This window comes from Camelina sativa, chromosome 17, assembly GCF_000633955.1.
Source record: "Camelina sativa cultivar DH55 chromosome 17, Cs, whole genome shotgun sequence".
NCBI lineage: Eukaryota > Viridiplantae > Streptophyta > Magnoliopsida > Brassicales > Brassicaceae > Camelina > Camelina sativa.
Genome location: NC_025701.1, coordinates 16270368 through 16288508, shown reverse-complemented (window position 1 = coordinate 16288508; position 18141 = coordinate 16270368). Strand labels below are relative to the sequence as shown.

The 18141-nt window shown below is 29.9% G+C and overlaps 3 protein-coding genes and 1 non-coding gene across 4 annotated transcripts in view; 3 read left to right on the top strand and 1 right to left on the bottom strand.

The window, feature by feature from the left end:
• On the top strand, positions 568-647 carry TRNAL-UAG. Its single transcript has one exon. It is a non-coding gene; the product is annotated as a tRNA-Leu (tRNA).
• On the bottom strand, positions 803-3065 carry LOC104757397 (branched-chain-amino-acid aminotransferase 6-like). The gene is made up of 9 exons (XM_010480135.2): positions 2948-3065; positions 2593-2773; positions 2222-2398; positions 2009-2140; positions 1811-1906; positions 1591-1707; positions 1399-1494; positions 1204-1316; positions 803-1115 (listed from the first exon to the last, which is right to left on the bottom strand). The coding sequence occupies exons 1-9, from the start codon at positions 2983-2985 to the stop codon at positions 986-988; spliced, it is 1080 nt and encodes a 359-aa protein (XP_010478437.1). The 5' UTR covers positions 2986-3065; the 3' UTR covers positions 803-985.
• LOC104757396 lies at positions 10602-11061 on the top strand. The gene has a single exon (XM_010480134.1). The coding sequence runs from the start codon at positions 10602-10604 to the stop codon at positions 10992-10994; it is 393 nt and encodes a 130-aa protein (XP_010478436.1). The 3' UTR covers positions 10995-11061.
• Positions 14962-18141, top strand: part of LOC104742546 — a gene marked incomplete at its 3' end in the record, with an annotated part of 10386 nt that continues 7206 nt past the window's right edge. The window contains 7 exon segments of the mRNA XM_019238726.1: positions 14962-15308; positions 15420-15837; positions 16308-16385; positions 16517-16674; positions 17400-17475; positions 17626-17693; positions 17833-18082. Coding sequence (XP_019094271.1) covers positions 15531-15837; positions 16308-16385; positions 16517-16674; positions 17400-17475; positions 17626-17693; positions 17833-18082 — 937 coding nt within the window.

The following is an 18141-nucleotide window of genomic DNA, read 5'->3' as shown; positions in this document are numbered from 1 at the left end:
TTGATTAAAGACTTAGAGGATTTTGTATTTAAACTGAACCAAGAAAAACAATGTACAATGTTTTAATTTTCTAAAGTAAATGATCTTATATGATTCCAGAAGATAGATTATTCTCATTTTAATCCATTGGTTAAACTTAACTTTAGTGAAATTTATATCCTACGTATAAGATTCTGTTGTTTTAACAAAAAAAAAAAAAGATTCTGTTATAAAATTCGATTTTTAAACAAACTTTAATATACAATTGTATTTTATTTCACGTGTAAATTTTTGAATAGATATTGTGATAAAAAAATCAAACCTAAATGTTCTAAAAATAGAAGATCTCTCAAAGAGCAAGTTTTCGTCGATCTTTGAATTTTCCACAGCCACAACGTTGCCCAACTTTTGTTTATTTATGATTAGGCTTTAAGTGGTTTTGGATCCTGGAGTGCTCGAATGGTTTGACTTTTGATGATGCTTGCATGTGATGTGGACTTGCGTCACACGCAAGCACAGTGTGACGAGACGAGAGATTTGATGAAAAGAGGATATGTTTTTCAGTAAATTACAATGTAAACAACATCTGATAGTTTGGCCGAGCGGTCTAAGGCGCCAGATTTAGGCTCTGGTCCGAAAGGGCGTGGGTTCAAATCCCACAGCTGTCAACAATTTTTTTTTTCTTTAATTTTGAAGTTATTCTTTCTTTGGTCAACAAAAAAACTAAGCCAATTCCTTCAGATATATCATCAAACCTAGAAACATAATTATATGACAAGAAAAAAGCAGCTACAAGTTTCCCAACGATTCTATGAATCATTAAAGTTCAATAGGATTTTTATTGTTTTGATATCTCCTTTTCCAGCAATACAAAGGGATCATTTTGTATCGCTTATTGAATGATGTTTTTATAGGATCTTGCATCTGTGATCATTGTACCTTAAGGTTTTTCCATTACATGTCCCACATATAGAAAACAAACACTTAAAGGGAGAAACTACAACGATCACCAGCCTTGACAACGATCGATTTCTACCATCCAACCTTTCTTATCTTCAACAATGCCCATCTGAATATTGGTTAACATCGAGCGAAGCTTCCTAGACAAAGCTGCTTCTCCTGTCCTGTATTTTACCCTGCCGTCAAAGATATGGCCCAATATCAACATTTAAGATTTGATGAAAGGGTTTTTAATTTAATCAAGTTTTTAAAAAAGTTAATTACTTCTTGTCATGGAAGGTCACAGTTTCAACAGCTGTAACAACCACTGCAGTCCCTGTGCAGAAAACTTCTTCTGCCTCTAGTAGCTCATCCACAGAAACATCCCGTTCTTGAACCTGTGATACATTAATTGTGAATCACAATCTGCGAATCTTGACTAGTAAGAATGTCTAAATATGAAATGAGAGGAGGTTGAACCTGGTAGCCAATGTCACGAGCTAGCTCGCTTATGCTTTTCCTTGTGACTCCAGGTAAAATGGTTCCTGAAGTTGGTGGAGTGGACACAATGTTTCCCTAAAATATGAATGGTTACTAATAAGTTATATGCATAGGAATCTAGAAGGTGGTAACTATTCTATATTCCGTGTGATATATGTTGAAACTCTTTACCTTGACAATGAAGATGTTACAAGCACTAAGCTCTTCGATGTTTCTACTAGTTGCTGCATCCAGGAACAGGATATCAGAGAACCCCGATGACTTTGCTTCAAACAACGATTTCACAACCTTTCAAACATTTACACAAGAAGAAATCAGAGAACTAGATATTTCATTAACCCCTGTTTCCATGGAAGATGTAATATTATATTTCAGGTGTCTCTTTACTTACCGGAGAATAGTTTGTGCAACTCTTGACACCACCTGTTCCACCTGAATGGGCTCGGTGATGCTTATGATCAACTTTGAGGTCCAAGCCTGAGCTCACCTACAAGACAGACAAAACCAGAGTTAACTGTTTCAACTTAAAAGACTCTTTAGTCAGAGTTTAACTCCACGGAGAATATGAAACAAACAAATACAAACTCACCTTATGGTAATCTCCCACTGGAGATGCATATATGAGAAATGTGTTTTCAGGTGCTGGAGCTACTCCAAGGGTATCACCGCTCCCAATTAGCAGAGGCCTTATATACAAAGTTCCTTTACCCGGAGGAGGAACCTATAAAAGCGACTCATCAGAAATTGTGTTAAAGAATCACATCAAATGGAAGCAGAGACACATTGTTCCAATAGTCCATACCCATTTCTTGTTGGCAAGCACAGTTTGCTTAACTGCATCAACGAATAGCTCCAGAGAAGGGGACGTCATACAAAGCCTCTCCGCACCAGCTTGCATGCGAAGAGCGTTTTGGTCAGGCCTGAAAATCATAACCCGGTCGTCTTCTGTCCTGTAAGCTTTGAGACCTTCAAATAGTCCCTACAAAGACACAAACCAATAATCAAAAGGTATATATATATATAGACGCTATAGTTATAAACTTTTGCTGGCTATCACACTCACTTCAATCAACTATACACAATCAATGACTTATGACTCTGCAAATTAAAGGCTTCAAATTTCTTAATTTGGTGAAATGAGTAGCCACAAGTGGTACGAGAAGAAAAACATACCTGGCCATAATTGAGAATCGGAGAACAAGGGCTGATTGAAATATCCCCATAAGGAAGGATCTTTCCTTGTGAAAAGCTCTCACCTTGTCTGCATTTGGCTACATACATGTAATCTGTTGGAGTCAGAGCAAATCCAAGCTCTTCCCATTTCACATTCGCATACTTCTCCTCATCCGCTTCACTGTTTTCATCTCAGTGCATGCAACCAAAAAACAATGAGTAAATTTATAAATATCAAAAAATAAACAAACACCATATAATACACCCAGATCAGGAGAATTCTAATAACCAAAATCATTTTGTGTTTTCATTTTCTCTCGTTTATCATTAAAAAACGATTGAGATTTTGTATTACCTTGTAGTACGAAGAGTAGGTGATGAAGAAGGAGCCATAGCTGGCGGAGAGAAATAGAATAGAGAGCAGTGAGGTGAAAGGCAGAGAGAGGCGTGGAGCGGTTCACGTGGTTTTAGGAGTCTTCTTTTATAGTGACAACAAACAAACCCTTTTGATTCCTTCCATCTTAATTATGTTTTTAGTATTTGTTTGATTTTGTTGGGAATATAAAATTAAATTGTGGAATCTTCAACTATTATTTCTTTATTAAGGCCAACGACCGCTAAAGTGGCAGCTCTTTGTATTGATTTTTTTTACCTTTTAATATTTGTTATTTTTTTTTTTAATTTTCACTATATTTTCTTGTATTGGGATAAATTTTATTTGTTAGGTATTAATCCACGATGAAGCGTTTGTTATTTTTATTTGTTTCAATGGTTTTTATTTGTTAATTGGATAAATGTAAGTTGTTGTTATGTGTTTCCAAACACAATGGTGATATGTAAACTAACGATTTTGGGGGAAAGCAACTTGTGATGATGAAACATATCATGTGCATTTTCTCAAGATGGTACAAAATGCATCACTGTGTCAGTCTAACCAACATGCATGTTGTAATAGTGTGTTGTACGAAGCTGACGAAACCTACTTTACAGGACTATCAGTTCGGTCCTTGAGAATTTGATACCTCCTAGCTAGCAAGAATCAAAATTGGGCCGCTAACTATTTTGTTCAAGTACTTGTACGAGGCAAAGCCAAAGTACTTTGGAATTACTTGTGCCCATTCCTAATATTTTGGTTTTGCATATTTAACTAGATTTTAACTTGCGGTACACCGCGTGCATATATTTTTTATTATTATTTATATTTAATGTTGTATTTGTTTGTTAAATATTGGATATTTTTTAAATAGAGAAATAACTAAAATTTTCGGCAGTTTGTATGACAAAATGGTTAGATTAAATTTTATAACTCGCTACTTCATGACCATTTGTGTGTTATATTTAGTTTGTTTTGTTTAGTGTTTGAGATTTTATTTTGATTTTAAATTATTATAATAAAAAATAAGGGATCTAATTACATAATAAATCATTTATACGTTATGATTAAGTCACATTGCTCCTAATGATTTAATTATTTTACACAATCTTAGTTCAATCAACTTAATTTTATATGTCAAATATTTTAATATTAATAGTGTTAAATAATAATAAAATGAGGATTTAACCTGTGTTAGCACAAATTTAATGATATTTTACTAATTCTAACATGTCCTCTTTATAACTCATCTAATATATAACCATATTATATAGTATTTTAAACTTTTTTAATTTTACATATTCGTAGTATTTTAAAATTTTATTAAGTTTATATATATTAATTATAATATTTAAATAAATGTGAATCGAAGTTTTTCTTATATTAAGAATCAAAGCTCACAGGTATTGGAAAACAAAATGGGAATCAAATTGTTTTTTTTTTTTTGTTTGCAAATGATTCAGAGATAGAATATCTTCAAAACAAAATAGAAAGTGTTGTTAAATAAATCATAGTTTGTGTTTCCATATTGATTTTGCTATAATTTTTTTAGTTGGAATGTAATGTAAAATATTTAGGAAACAAAATCTGAAGTAATGTTTTTTTTTAGAAATATATTAGGGGTTAATGTTGTAAATACATTTTTAAATAAGCAAAACTAAAAGGGCATAACACAAAATGTACTTCAAAAATGTTAATATAGATTTTTATACAAAGATTGATTCATCTCATATTAATCTTTAATATTAATATTAAGTTACTCTATCAATCATTCAATATCTCAGCTGTATCTATATTAACATTTTTGAAGTACATTTTGGTTTATGCCCTTTAAGTTTTGCTTATTTAATTTGTTTTATTTACAACATTAACCCCTAACGATTTTCCTAAAATAACATTTCGAAGAAACTCAATTAATGGAACTATTTAAATCGACCTAATTTGATACGTTTATTTCCATAAATAAATTGACAACATCTATACATTTCAATTTTTCCAAAAACAAACTCATTAAATTTTTAATCCCATAAAAATCTCCAAACCTATTTGAAAATATCTTTAGAAACTGTATGATTTCTTAAATTTAAATGACACAGCCGAATTTGAGTAAGAAATGATTACAATCACAATCTATATATACATTTTTGAAGTACATTTTGGGTTATACCCTTTTATTTGTACTTATTTAAAAACTTATTTACAAAGTTAACCCCTACATATTTGCACAAAATAACATTAAGTTAAATATGAAAAATCAAAATCGATCACACTAATTGAATATTTCTAATCGATCACAATAACTAAATAAAATCAATTAAGTTCCTAAATTATCTCTCCCAATAATTAAAATATTCCTAAACTCAATTATTCTAAAATATCTTTAGGAAATCAGTTTATGTTTTCCTTTTTAACTTAAAAGATTTAAATATTTTAGTGAAAAATATAATAATAATCGTAATAACTAAATATTTCTACAATATCTCTACAAAATCCTATAATACTGCAAATAGAAACTAACTAAAACACACACACGACTATTTAATTAGATATTCCTTATGTTAATATTAAATATTTTGAATTATTTCATCAAATCTTTTTGTTTGCTCACCAATATTTACTCAATTTGATAGCACACTAACACTATAAATAACCTATGAAGGTCAATCTACCAAATAACCTCATTTGTACTTTGTTATTAGTTTTTTTTTTCAATTCATCTATGTTAGAAAATAGTAGATTTCTTCACAATTTGCATCATGAACATCATGGTGATAATAAACTTTTAAGTATTTTTCTTAGATGAACATCATCTTTTTTTGTCTATATCAAAACTTCTCCTATTTTGTCTTATCTTTCATTTTTATTTTTTCCTTCTAAATAACTGTTTTTCTTATTTTTTATGTTATGAGATATAGAATACATCACCATATTTTTGTCCATCGTATGAGTTTTTTTTTAAGGATAAGGAGCATAAATCTTTTGTTTTCCAAAAAAATCTGATTCGTTTTCATTTTCATAGATTTTTCTTTTGTTTTAAAGACTTGGTTTTAGAAAAAATAAACTAGGTTTTTTAATATAAGAAAAACTTATATTTCAACAAATCAAAGGTTATTTCTCCCAGATTTTTAAGTCTATAACGATTTTCTTTTATAGAGTAACATATATATTATTTTTCTTTATTTTTTGAAGGGTACATATAATAATGAAATTTCTTAATTTTAAAATTTATAATTATTTTTTTAATTTACAATTTTATAAGGTTACTACATATTTTAAAGTTTTTTCTTTACTATCTTCATCATATATGTTTTGTTTTTACAAGTTTTCTATGTGTGCTTTTCTTTTTGATTTGATTTTAACAAATATCTAAGATCTTTAATAATTTTTCTTTAATTTCTTGCAGGAAAATAAAAATATGTACAATCATCCTCTTTCTATTTGATCTCATCTTCCAAGTTTTCTAAAACATTAGAGCAATTGCTGTCAAAATGGATAAAAAAAAAAACAGAAAACTAAACTAAAGACCAAATTGTATGATTTTTTTTTTTATGTTCAATTACACAATTTATATGACTAAATCAAATTTATTCCTGACTGAGTAATACATATCAGCAATGTTACTTTGTGATAAGAAAACTAAATCTGTGTAAATACTGATTTACCAATTTAACATATGCACAATATTAAAAACCCTAACAGTACTATATGCAAAAATATATAATTTTACCACCAAACTTGTGATTATAACATATGTTTAGTTTCACACCAACTAAATTTGATTGATTAATTCCAAATGAAAATAATTTTGATTGATTATTCCAAATGAAAATATTTTGATTAATTAAATTCTAAATGAAATTAATATTTTGTTTATACATAAAGCAATTTTAAACATATCTAATTAAGTTGATTAAATTACAATTATGTAAAAAAAATGTTGTCATGCAGGTTAAATTCTAAAATTAACAATAAAAAAATTATATAATTTGTATTTTTAATTTTTTTAATTACAAAAAAATCTAGTTAGAAAGTATTTTTAAAGATATATATCAAAAATCAACTTAATAAAAAAAGATATGCGAACAAAAGGATGTTTAATACAATATTACCAATAAATTTCTTAAAGTTGTTCTAAGTAGAGCCATTCATGACCCGACAAATGGGGGAAAAAAGATCCACATGTTTAAGTAAATCAACTCAGACATTGTTACATCGATAACTATATATGATACTAAAGGATAGAAACTAGAATCTAAAGACCTTAAAGGTAGTAGAGTTATGTCGCGAAGATAGGTCACTCAGAAAGATTGGTAATCGACGAAATGAGATCAATGCATTTTTGAGGCAAAACATGTACTCGTCATCCCAATCCTATTCAAGCACTCTATGGTTTAAAGAAGAGAGTCAAATTATGTATGGAATGATAATAGACAGTTTTGAGACTAGATCAATCAAATTATCGACATAAATATGTGGATCTCATATGACAAGAAAGCTCTCGCATGACAAGGTGGAGTAGTGGGAATTCATGGGGTATATCCAAACACACATAAGCATCCCCGCCGATCCTATGGTTATTCGTGAATATCTAGGAAGAACATGAACATGATTGCCATGAAACTCCACCATATATATACAACGAAATATAAGATTTATCGATTTTATAGAGAGTCGCTAAATCAGAGATATTTCTTCTTTAGCATGTTAGGATATTGTATGATATGTCTACCATTTATTTGATTTGATTGCATATTTTTAGGAAGATTTACATCTACCATTTAAAGAAATATTTTTATGTATACATGGAGTCTTATGGCCATTGATAATAAACAAGAAAACCTTTTCTAAATTATGCTTTTTTTAACATGGTATCAGAGCGGATTGATCCTTATGGATCGATTATGATGACCATCAAAGACGAAGATGGTGATGAAGACACGACAACGAAAACAATGGCACCGGCGTAATGCCACGACGGAGAACTCATGAGCCACTAACTCAAGTTCAATCCAATGGTGCCCCAGATCTGATGATGAAAAAACCGACAATGGAGTCCAAGAAGATGGACATTAAAAATGTATCGACGAACCCGACAAACAAGAAAACGACTTGAAGGAATCCAACACGACTTGAAGGAATCCTTGTGTCACACACAACTCTTGTGTTGTGACGGACCAGATTACAACAAGAAAAACCGAGATGACTCAACGGTGGAGTATAACACCGTAATGAATACCGAAACCAGGATGTGAAGATGAGGACATGGTCAAATTCAAGTTGGACATTTGCAAGCGGCATGTTCCAACTTGAGGGAAGATATTAGGATATTGTATGATATGATTTGGTAATCAAATCATATCTCTTACCTTGAGAATCAATGAGAAATCTTAGTCACTTAATATATGATTTGATTGCATATTTTTAGGAAGATTTACATCTACCATTTAATGAAATATCTTTGTGTATATATGAAGCCTTATGGTCATTGATAATAAACAAAAAATCCTTTTCTAAATTATGTTTTCTTGACATAGTACCCTACTCTCTCATAAGAGAGTTTGAGAATTTTATCAAACGCTAACAAAGCTTTTGCCAAGACGAAACTTTTCTAGAATTCAAAAATCTAAACCATGCATGTTCTAATAATTGGATTCAAAGTTTCTCCGAGTCCATCCAATAGATCTCTTAACGCATTTTATTTAGTTTCCACCAGAAATTGGTACTCAATTTAATATTTTATATAATAAAACAGAAGTACATAACCTTTTTGTAGATTATATAATTTTTATAAGTTGATTACAAAATATGTTATAAATTAAATATATGTTAGTTACAAAAAAAGGTTATAGATTAATTGGTTAATCTAGCCTATGTTTTTATTGCATAATGTTTTATCCAAAAAACTTTTAAAAATAATTACAGAAATTATATTTTATATAAAAATTATAATATAAATAAAATGAATTTCAATCCGTCCTCTTTAATCTATCACGGGTCTTTAATATAGTGCTTTATTATATCACTATCAATATTTTGGTAATCTCAAATACACGGACAAACCCCAAATATGGAGACATTTTTTTATGTTTATTTTGGCTTCAATCATCATAGGAAAGGAATTCTATGTTGTTGATGTGTCGAGATCTGATCCAATGAGCCCTTCATGTGATGATCTGTAATTGTGTTTTCACTATTTTTTAGGAGCGTAGGGATTGAGATAGTAAATATTTTGTATTATTTGAAAATATTTTGTATTTACAATATTTATGTGTGGAAAATATCTATATTAACATTTCTGAAGTACATTTTGGTTTATGTCCTTTAAGTTTTACTTATTTAATTTTTTTTACAACATTAAACCCTAAAACAATTCCATAAATAACATTGCAGAGAAACTCAAATATTAAACATTCTTAAATTGATCATCATTTGTTACATTTATTGCCATAAAATCTTAACAACATCTATACATTCCGATTTTTCCAAACAACTCTACCCATTAAAGTTTTAACCCACTAAATCTCCAAAACTATTTTTATAGATGCTATAATCTCTCAAATTTAAATGATATACAACATATTTTCCATAACAAAAGTTTACAATATCCATAATTATATTAACATTAATAAATTTCATAAACCAAAAGTCCAATTATAAAATGTCACATTTAATATGTTGAAAACCCCCCATATAATTTGGTTTATTTTTTATTTTTTGAGGAATTACCAAAAAAAATTAAAATTCTATTAATTATCATAAACTATATATATTGACATGGAAAAATTATAAACTATAAACATATGCTAATTTGGTAAAACAATTAACATAATTAAACTTGATAAAAAAACTTATTTTGATTTTTTTTGTTACGCAAAAACTTATTTTGATTTTGGTGAGACGGGTTGGTATTAATCCCATATAGGGAGTTAAGTGGAATTGTTTTTTTTTATTTTTAAACATTTTTAGATGTGTACCAGGAGATAAATGTATTACTAGATTATACATATACAACACGGGTTAAAACCTTGAAAACACTACAAAAATCCTATACTTTGAATATTTATATCAAATACATGTAAAATTAATAAAATAACAAATAAATACAATATAAATTTTAAAATTTTAAAATTAAAATATTGTTCTGCGGTGTACCGCGGGTTAAATCTTAGTATAATACAAAAAAAAAGTTCAAAATGACCCAACCAAACTCCTTGAATATACATACTTTTACGTGCTGATGCACATGTTACGTTGTTGCTTCGATTTCTCAACATCTCTTCTTCCGCCGATACAATGGAGAGATGTGTTGTACGTAACGTAGTTCAAGATAGACTATAAGTCATCTGTACATAAGGGTAAAACAATTTAAATGCTTTCTGCTGCAAAACATTGATCAAACAGTCAAATTAAACATGTTTTGATTGAGCAATTTTATAGGTTTTCCATCAGGGTTTAGGAGACAAAGAAAAAGGAAATAAATTAAAGTCTGTCTCCTAATTACTAAAGGAAATAAAGGTCGGTTTCTATACGTCCAACCTCTATATATATAAAACACACACGACATATATTTCAAATCACAAAACTATTCTCTCGAGATCTTTTTCTACATCATAGCCCTTATCTACAACAACAACTAATGTCAACTAGATTGGGAGTAAGCAACTTTTTTTTCATTATCTTCGTCATCTTGCTTTTTGTGGGTGCTTCAGACGCTCTCCGTCCTTGGAAAGTCCCGGTCATCATTCGTGATGGAGTCCAAATAAATTACTATCAAACTGAGGAATATGATCCAATCATGGAGAAGACCGACTCGGCATCTTTTGGTGACCAAATCAACGAGATTGACACCAACTCGGCATACTATGCTTACTTGCATACCAAGCGTCTAAACATCTACGGCGAGGATTGGCTATGGAGGATTGATTTCCGTGTCATTCTTTTGTGTTTCTCTCCATTGTTGACCAATTTATCTTTTAGAGCTTTCTTTTGTATCACAAGCATATGTTCTGCTAGGGTTTCAAAATCTTAATGAAACTCAGATCTGATTGTAATGACTTCATCATTCTTCTGGATTATTCAAATCACTGTTGCTTTAATTTTTTTTTTCTTTTCAATTTCCATTCTTCGAACTATCAACATGTCCAAGAGTTGTGATTTTCTTGTGTAAAACACTTATTTTGTGTATTAAAAATCATTAACCGTAAGTGAAAAATAATAGGAAGATCTTTTCTCCTCTCTATATAGATACTTTTCGTCTTTCGACTCGTAACATGGAATATTAGATATAACATAAAGAGTAGATTTTAATGATAGTGGATTTTAGTGAGATTACAAGAGTATTTTAGTAGTGGGGAAATACGAAATAGTACAGCAGCTACAGCTTCATGCACAAACAATTTATTCTAGAAACCCTTTTAGCTCCCAAGTTCTGGTCCCAAATCTCATGGCACAACGTAACCTGCCACATGAGATCAATTCCATATATTAATAGAGATCATATGATGTTAATTTTTTTTTGATCAAAATCATATGATGTTTTAAACCGCAAATTTTGTGTTTACATACAAAACAATACTAGAATTGGACCCGTGCTAGAGCACGGATTGAAATTTCTTTTGTATATTTTGTAATTTTTATTTAAATTACTACATATACATGTGATTGTTTTATTCGTTTTAAAAGTCTTTTTCTTTTGGGATGAAACATTATGCCATGAAATCATGTTCTGAATATGACTTATATGACTTATGAAATAATATCTATTTTGTAAAATAGTCTAGTAGATTTAGATTTTGATCCGTGGTATATTGCGGGTTAATTTATTTGTTAAAAAAAATTAATTTTTGTTTGTTAATTTTATTTGATTTGTTTAGTTTTTAAAATTATATATTGTATTTTGATTGTTAATTCTATGACTTAACACACAATATACCGCATATTAATTTTAGGACCAAATATGTAACACATGTTTGTCAAAATCATCTTGACCGGAAAAGCCTCTACCAAACAACATTATTCCAAACTTTAATTTAATCTGGGAAATCATATTTCTTAAAATTTCAACCAATGCTCTAGCAAAAAATCATATTTCTTGGAATTTTTTCATATTATAGTGATATATTATTGACCCAGACTATAACAAATCAAATTTGAGTGTTTATAATTTTAAATTTTTGATCTATCATATATATTTATAATATTTTTTAAAATATCAAATTTAATATTTTAAATACTTCAAATTAAATTATTTAAAAAGTTTATTATAATATAAAAAATTATACAATTCAACAAAAGAAATATATGAAATTGAATTTAAATATTCAAACTTTTACTCGTTATACAGTCAAAATTTTAGTTGAATATATATATTTTTAAGAGATTAATATTATTAAAGCTTGAATATTTTATAGATTGAACAATTTATATTGATTTTAATAGTATAACTTTGAATTATGACTTTATAGTATGATTTCAATGTCTGATAAATCAAAGTTCATGCCCATTCGTATTCAGAATCATTTTGGTCATTTTTTTTACAATATGACTTTGAATCTTTGCCTAGTTTTGTTAGGCAATGTGGTTGAGACATTTTATACATTTTTTATTCATCAGTTGAGCGATATATGTCCGTTTAAAAAAATTCAAATTACATCATATGTAGAAAACATCATGAATTTTATTAACTAAATATATTATATAATAATTTAAAATAATTTAAATATAAAATCAAATAAAAGTGAAAGAAGAATCACATATATTTGTTTTAATTAGGTTGAAAGATTTCCTTATCTTTTAAATGTTACATATAATTGATTTTATATGATACTATAATTAACTAAATGCATATTATCCCTAATTACCAAAAATCAAACTAACCTATATATTATGATACACCTAAATCGTGAATGTCATAAGTCTATAACCAAAAAATCATATATATACCTATTATATAGTCTACAAAAATAAGTCATGTACTTCCCAAATATTAAATAGGGGATTTTTTAAACGCACACAATTTTTTTTAAAAAAAGATCTTTACCGATATTTCTAAGTTCTTTTACTACATTTTTGCAACATATATATAGCTCTTTCTCTAGCGACACCTTCAGTTTTTTTACAAGATAAAAACCGTATTATTAAGAATGAAACTTCTCTATCAGACTTACTTCCGCACTTGGTACCATGAGCTAGAGGCTTCCCACAAAAGGCAGAGACATGAACAACCTTACCCATGTTTATCATTTTTAGCACTGAAGCTGTGATACGGCCACACGCGCAAGGGATGTCCGATCTCTTAACGACTTTGCAGCACGCTGCGGAGGGGTTTACCATTGCGCCTGGACGCTACACGTAGACGGCGCATTCTTTCATCAGACTTTTGATGTCACCTTGGCACGTGCCATGCACTGGAACTAGTTAAAAAAAATCTTACCTAAGCACGCGTCATATTAAAACACTTTCACCAAACATGTTTAAAAATTAAAATAAAAACAAACAACAAACATAACTATTTCTTATACATAACATTACAAAATAAACAATATAAAACTTACAAAATATATATTTTTTTCAAGCCATCATATTTAGCATATGATTTTATTGCATAATGTTTTATCCAAAAAACTTTTTAAAACAATCATATAAATTATATTTATTCTAAATTATAATAGAAATAAAAACAATTTCAACCCGTACTCTACCACGGGTCCAAATATAGTTTAGATTGTATTATCTAACCATATATCTATATTAACATTTTTAAAGTACATTTTGTGTTATGCCCTTTTAGTTTTGTTTATTTAAAAAGTTATTTACAACATTAACCCCTAACAATTTTTCAAAACTAACATTACTCCAGATATTGTTTCCTAAATATTTTACATTTCATTTCAACTAAAAAATAACAGCAATCAATATGAAAATAGAAACTATCATATATTTAACCACACATTCTGTTATGTTTTGAAGATATTCTATATCTGAATATTTCGCAAACAAAGAAAACAACAATTTGATTCCTATTTTGTTTTCCAAAACCTGTGAGCTTTGATTCTTAACGTAAGAAAAACTTCATTTGACATTTATTTAAATATTATAATTAACATATATAAACTTGATAAAATTTTAATTATTACGAATATGTTAAATTAAAAAAGTTTAAAATATTATGTAATGTGGTTGTATAGTAGATGAGTTATAAAGAGAACATGTTGGAATTAATAAAATATTATTAAACTTGTGTTAACACGGATTAAATCCATTTAATTATTTATCAACACTATTAATATTAGAATATTTGACATAAAATCAAGTTGATTTAACTAAAATTGTATAAAATAATTAAATCATTAGGAAAAGTGTGATTTAATCACAGCGTATAAATTACTGATTATGTGTTTAGATCTCTTATTTTTTGTTATAATAATTAAAAATCAAAATAGAATCTCAAAAATTAAACAAAACAAACTAAATATAACAAACTAATGGTCATGAAGTGAATTGCGAGTTAAAAATATAATATAAATATTTAGCCGCACAACAATCGAAAAATTTAGTTATTACTTTATTTAAAAAACATCCAATATTTAATAAATATATACAAAATAAAATATAAATTATAAAAAAAATTATATGCTCGCGGTACATCTAGTAGGTGGAAAGATTCACACAACAGGTTTTATTAGACCAAAGTGTAAAAATTATACTTACTGTACATGAGATTATAGAGCATGAAAGACATCTTTAACGGTAGATCAGTTGTAATGATATAGAAAAACTAAAATCATTAAATAATAGTCTATACTTAAGAACACACATTCAACAGTTCTTGTATAAGAACAATTTTCAATTACTTAAGAACAGTTATATCCACTGTTCAACATTTTTATTATTTTAAAATTCTTCAGACCACAATATGTCTTGTAGCAATAAAGATGGCTCCGATGGCCCTGAGTATTTTGTTATGTACGTATTTTAACTACGCTTTCAGAAACGGTGGTATATAAAAAAAAAAAACAAAAAAATTGTAGAAAAATCATCAAACGAAAATCACACTCTTTCTCCTCTGATCCTTTCTTCTCCTTGCCATTCTTCTGATCCTTCTCCTTCAATTTCTTCTATTATCTCATCCCCGTTCTTTCCTTGAGATAAGGCTCCACTCTATCAGAATGAAATCTCACAAATTGGTTCTGTGATCTACGCCGATTCGCGTCGTCTTCTCCCTGGATCTGAGTTTTGGGTTGAAGTAATTTGATTACCATTCATTCTTGAGCTACCTTCCGCCAATTTCAATGAATTTGTGAAACGAAATCGGAACCTTGAATGCTTCAAACTCCATCCATGTGTAAGTAATCTAATTTCCAGGGATCTCAGTGCGGCTCTCACCTTTGATCAATGTTTTGAAACAAACATTGTGATTTTTTTTGCATGCTCTCAGTTCCGTCAAATTTTACAGGGTTTATGCGTAATTAAAAATTTCATCAAGTCCGCTTCTATGGTTTGCTTGTTGGTGCCTCCGTCAGAATAGTTGTATTTGGTTAAGGAACCATACAGCAGTTTGTAAGCGATGCTATCATCAAGGTTTTCATTTTTGGGGATTGGCAGTTCCAATGAAGTCAATGAATCTGTGGGTGTTTCTGGAAGCAAGCTCAAACCGTCTCTAACTGTGCAAACGGATAAAGATGTCTACAGGCCTGGAGATTCCATATTTGTTACTATTGAGGTGTGTAATTCTCCTGTGAGGGATCATGACAACGGGGCAAATCCCTCGCTTTTGGTTGAGAAGCTTAGTTTTGAGGTTAAAGGACTAGAGAAATTGGACATTCAGTGGTTTTCTACTCAGAAACCATCACCGGGAAGCAAAGGACGTAGAGGTATTCAAGAAGCTTTGTTTTCTTGTTTTGTTTTACTGCAACTGTTATATGTTCTCTCAGTTCATGGATATTATTTACAGTCTTGATGCGTTTGGTAATATTGATATCACAAACATAGACTTGCTGACGACACACTATTAGAAGTAGGGCTGTTTCTAGTTTACTTCTGTGGGCTAACTTGTGAAGATGATCGAGTAACATTGCCTTTGTTTACTTATGTTTTTTAAAAAAGAGATATAGAAATTAGCATTGAAGTTATGCAATTATTCTTGTTATGTTTCGTTTACTTAGAGGATTCTCAGACTTTCGTTTTTCCTTCTTTAGAGACATTATGTATATTGCATTTCAACACGTGATGTTCACTGCAACTACAAGTTTGAGGGAGCTGAAGGATATTATGCTCTTAGCCATTTTACTTGTAATTTTGTATTGATGTGCGTTAATTATATATTTTTCTTGGAGATTTTCAGGTGAACACATCTTCCTAGACAGTTCAACACCATCCTTGATTTCAAATCAACTTCTATCCCCTGGTGCTAAGATGACATGTAACATTGCCTGATTCCTTCTCTAATACTGTATGAATAATAACATATAATATGCTTGATGCTGATGGCACAGGCTTACAGTGTCAACCCTTTAAGCTGACAGATTCTTTGTTTGTAATTTTCATTTACAGTAATGGTTCGAGCTGTACTCCCACAGATTATACCACCTTCTTATAAAGGTGCTACTTTACGTTACCTTTACTACATTAAGAGCACATTATCCGGAAGATGGATGGCATTAGAAAACAGTCAATTTTACAAAGACTCGACAAAAGATTTCATTGAAGTGGTTAGTTTACTTGACTTTCCGTGTTCTCTATAGGTGCTATACGTGCAAGACATTGTGTTTCATTTACGGTTGCTTGAACGCGCTATGTTTTCTATTCCCGTATGTGGAAAACATATAAACTAAATACAAACATTTGTAGCTCTCTTGTGTTGCTACACGTCTCATGGTTCTTACAATAGTGCTAAGTCAGGCGGGATCCTTGGTTTTTCGTTTGCTTGATGCCTAATTAATGATAGAATCACACAACTTTGGATGAGTCGTTTAACATTCTTAGATCATCTAGCTTGTTGTTTCTCTGTGGCGATGCAATGCAGATGCACCAGGGTTTCTGTGCAAAATGTAAAATTGACGCATGAGGTTTAAAGCGTAGCTTAGTCTAGAAGTTGAAGTATGAGTCATTCAAACTACATAGTACGTAGTTTGTTTTCTTTGGCCCATTTATCACTGTAGGGAGTTTAGTAGTTCAGTCAGTTGATTATCACAACTTTTTAATCAAATATAATTGATTCTTCTGGCATCAAAATAATCTTGCTCTACGATTTAATCATGGTTATATGTCAGAACTTAAAGTCAAATTACATGCCTCCTATGTCCTGATGCTTGATAGAAAATATTAAGTAAATGCATTTGGTGATAGGCCTCTTATTTTTCTGAAGTACAATATATATTCCCCTTTTTCACTTGTGTTTTCTTATTTACTCTTATAATCTTGTTATTACCAACAGGAGACTCGAATACCATTTCAAGTATGGGTAATTCAGAAAAACAATGGGCTGCTATTAGAGGATGATCAAATCGACGGTAAGCTTTTTCTAAAGTTTTGACTGGGAATTTTAAATCAGAAGTCAAACTCTGTTAGAAAACAACTTACAGTATGTCGGAAAGTTTGGTTTCCCCCTTATTTTGACATTAATGGTGCAACCTGATGGGGCTATTAAAATTTTCTCTCAGGGATTGTTCCAACCATTACCATTCAGACAGAAATATATTGGAAAGAGATGGATGGAGACTCAGAATGGGTATGGCTTGCTCACAACTATTGAATTCTACTATTTATCGTTTTTTGTATACTTTTGGCTTTTAGTTGTTTTATACGTATTGGTTTCATTTGTCTGTTGGTCAACAAGAGAACAATGAAGAATAATGTGCTTAATGCAGACTAGAGCAAATGACGCATATGATAGTGGTGAGGATGGATATGACAGTTCACGTGATGAGATCTCATCTGTTTCTTCCTATCCCAACAAAAGCAATTTAAACAGAACGTTTGGCAGTTCATTGTCCTTAAATTCTGGACCGCGATTATCAATGAAAGACACGTCATATGTTGAAGAACGTGTGGGATCATCTCCAAAGATGATGCTTTCTCAGTTATCAGCTGCCGTGGTGTCTTATGATTCCGGAACCGGTTAGTGATTTATTTGCGAGTACATGCCTAAAACAGTATTTTAATGGGGTCACTGAGAA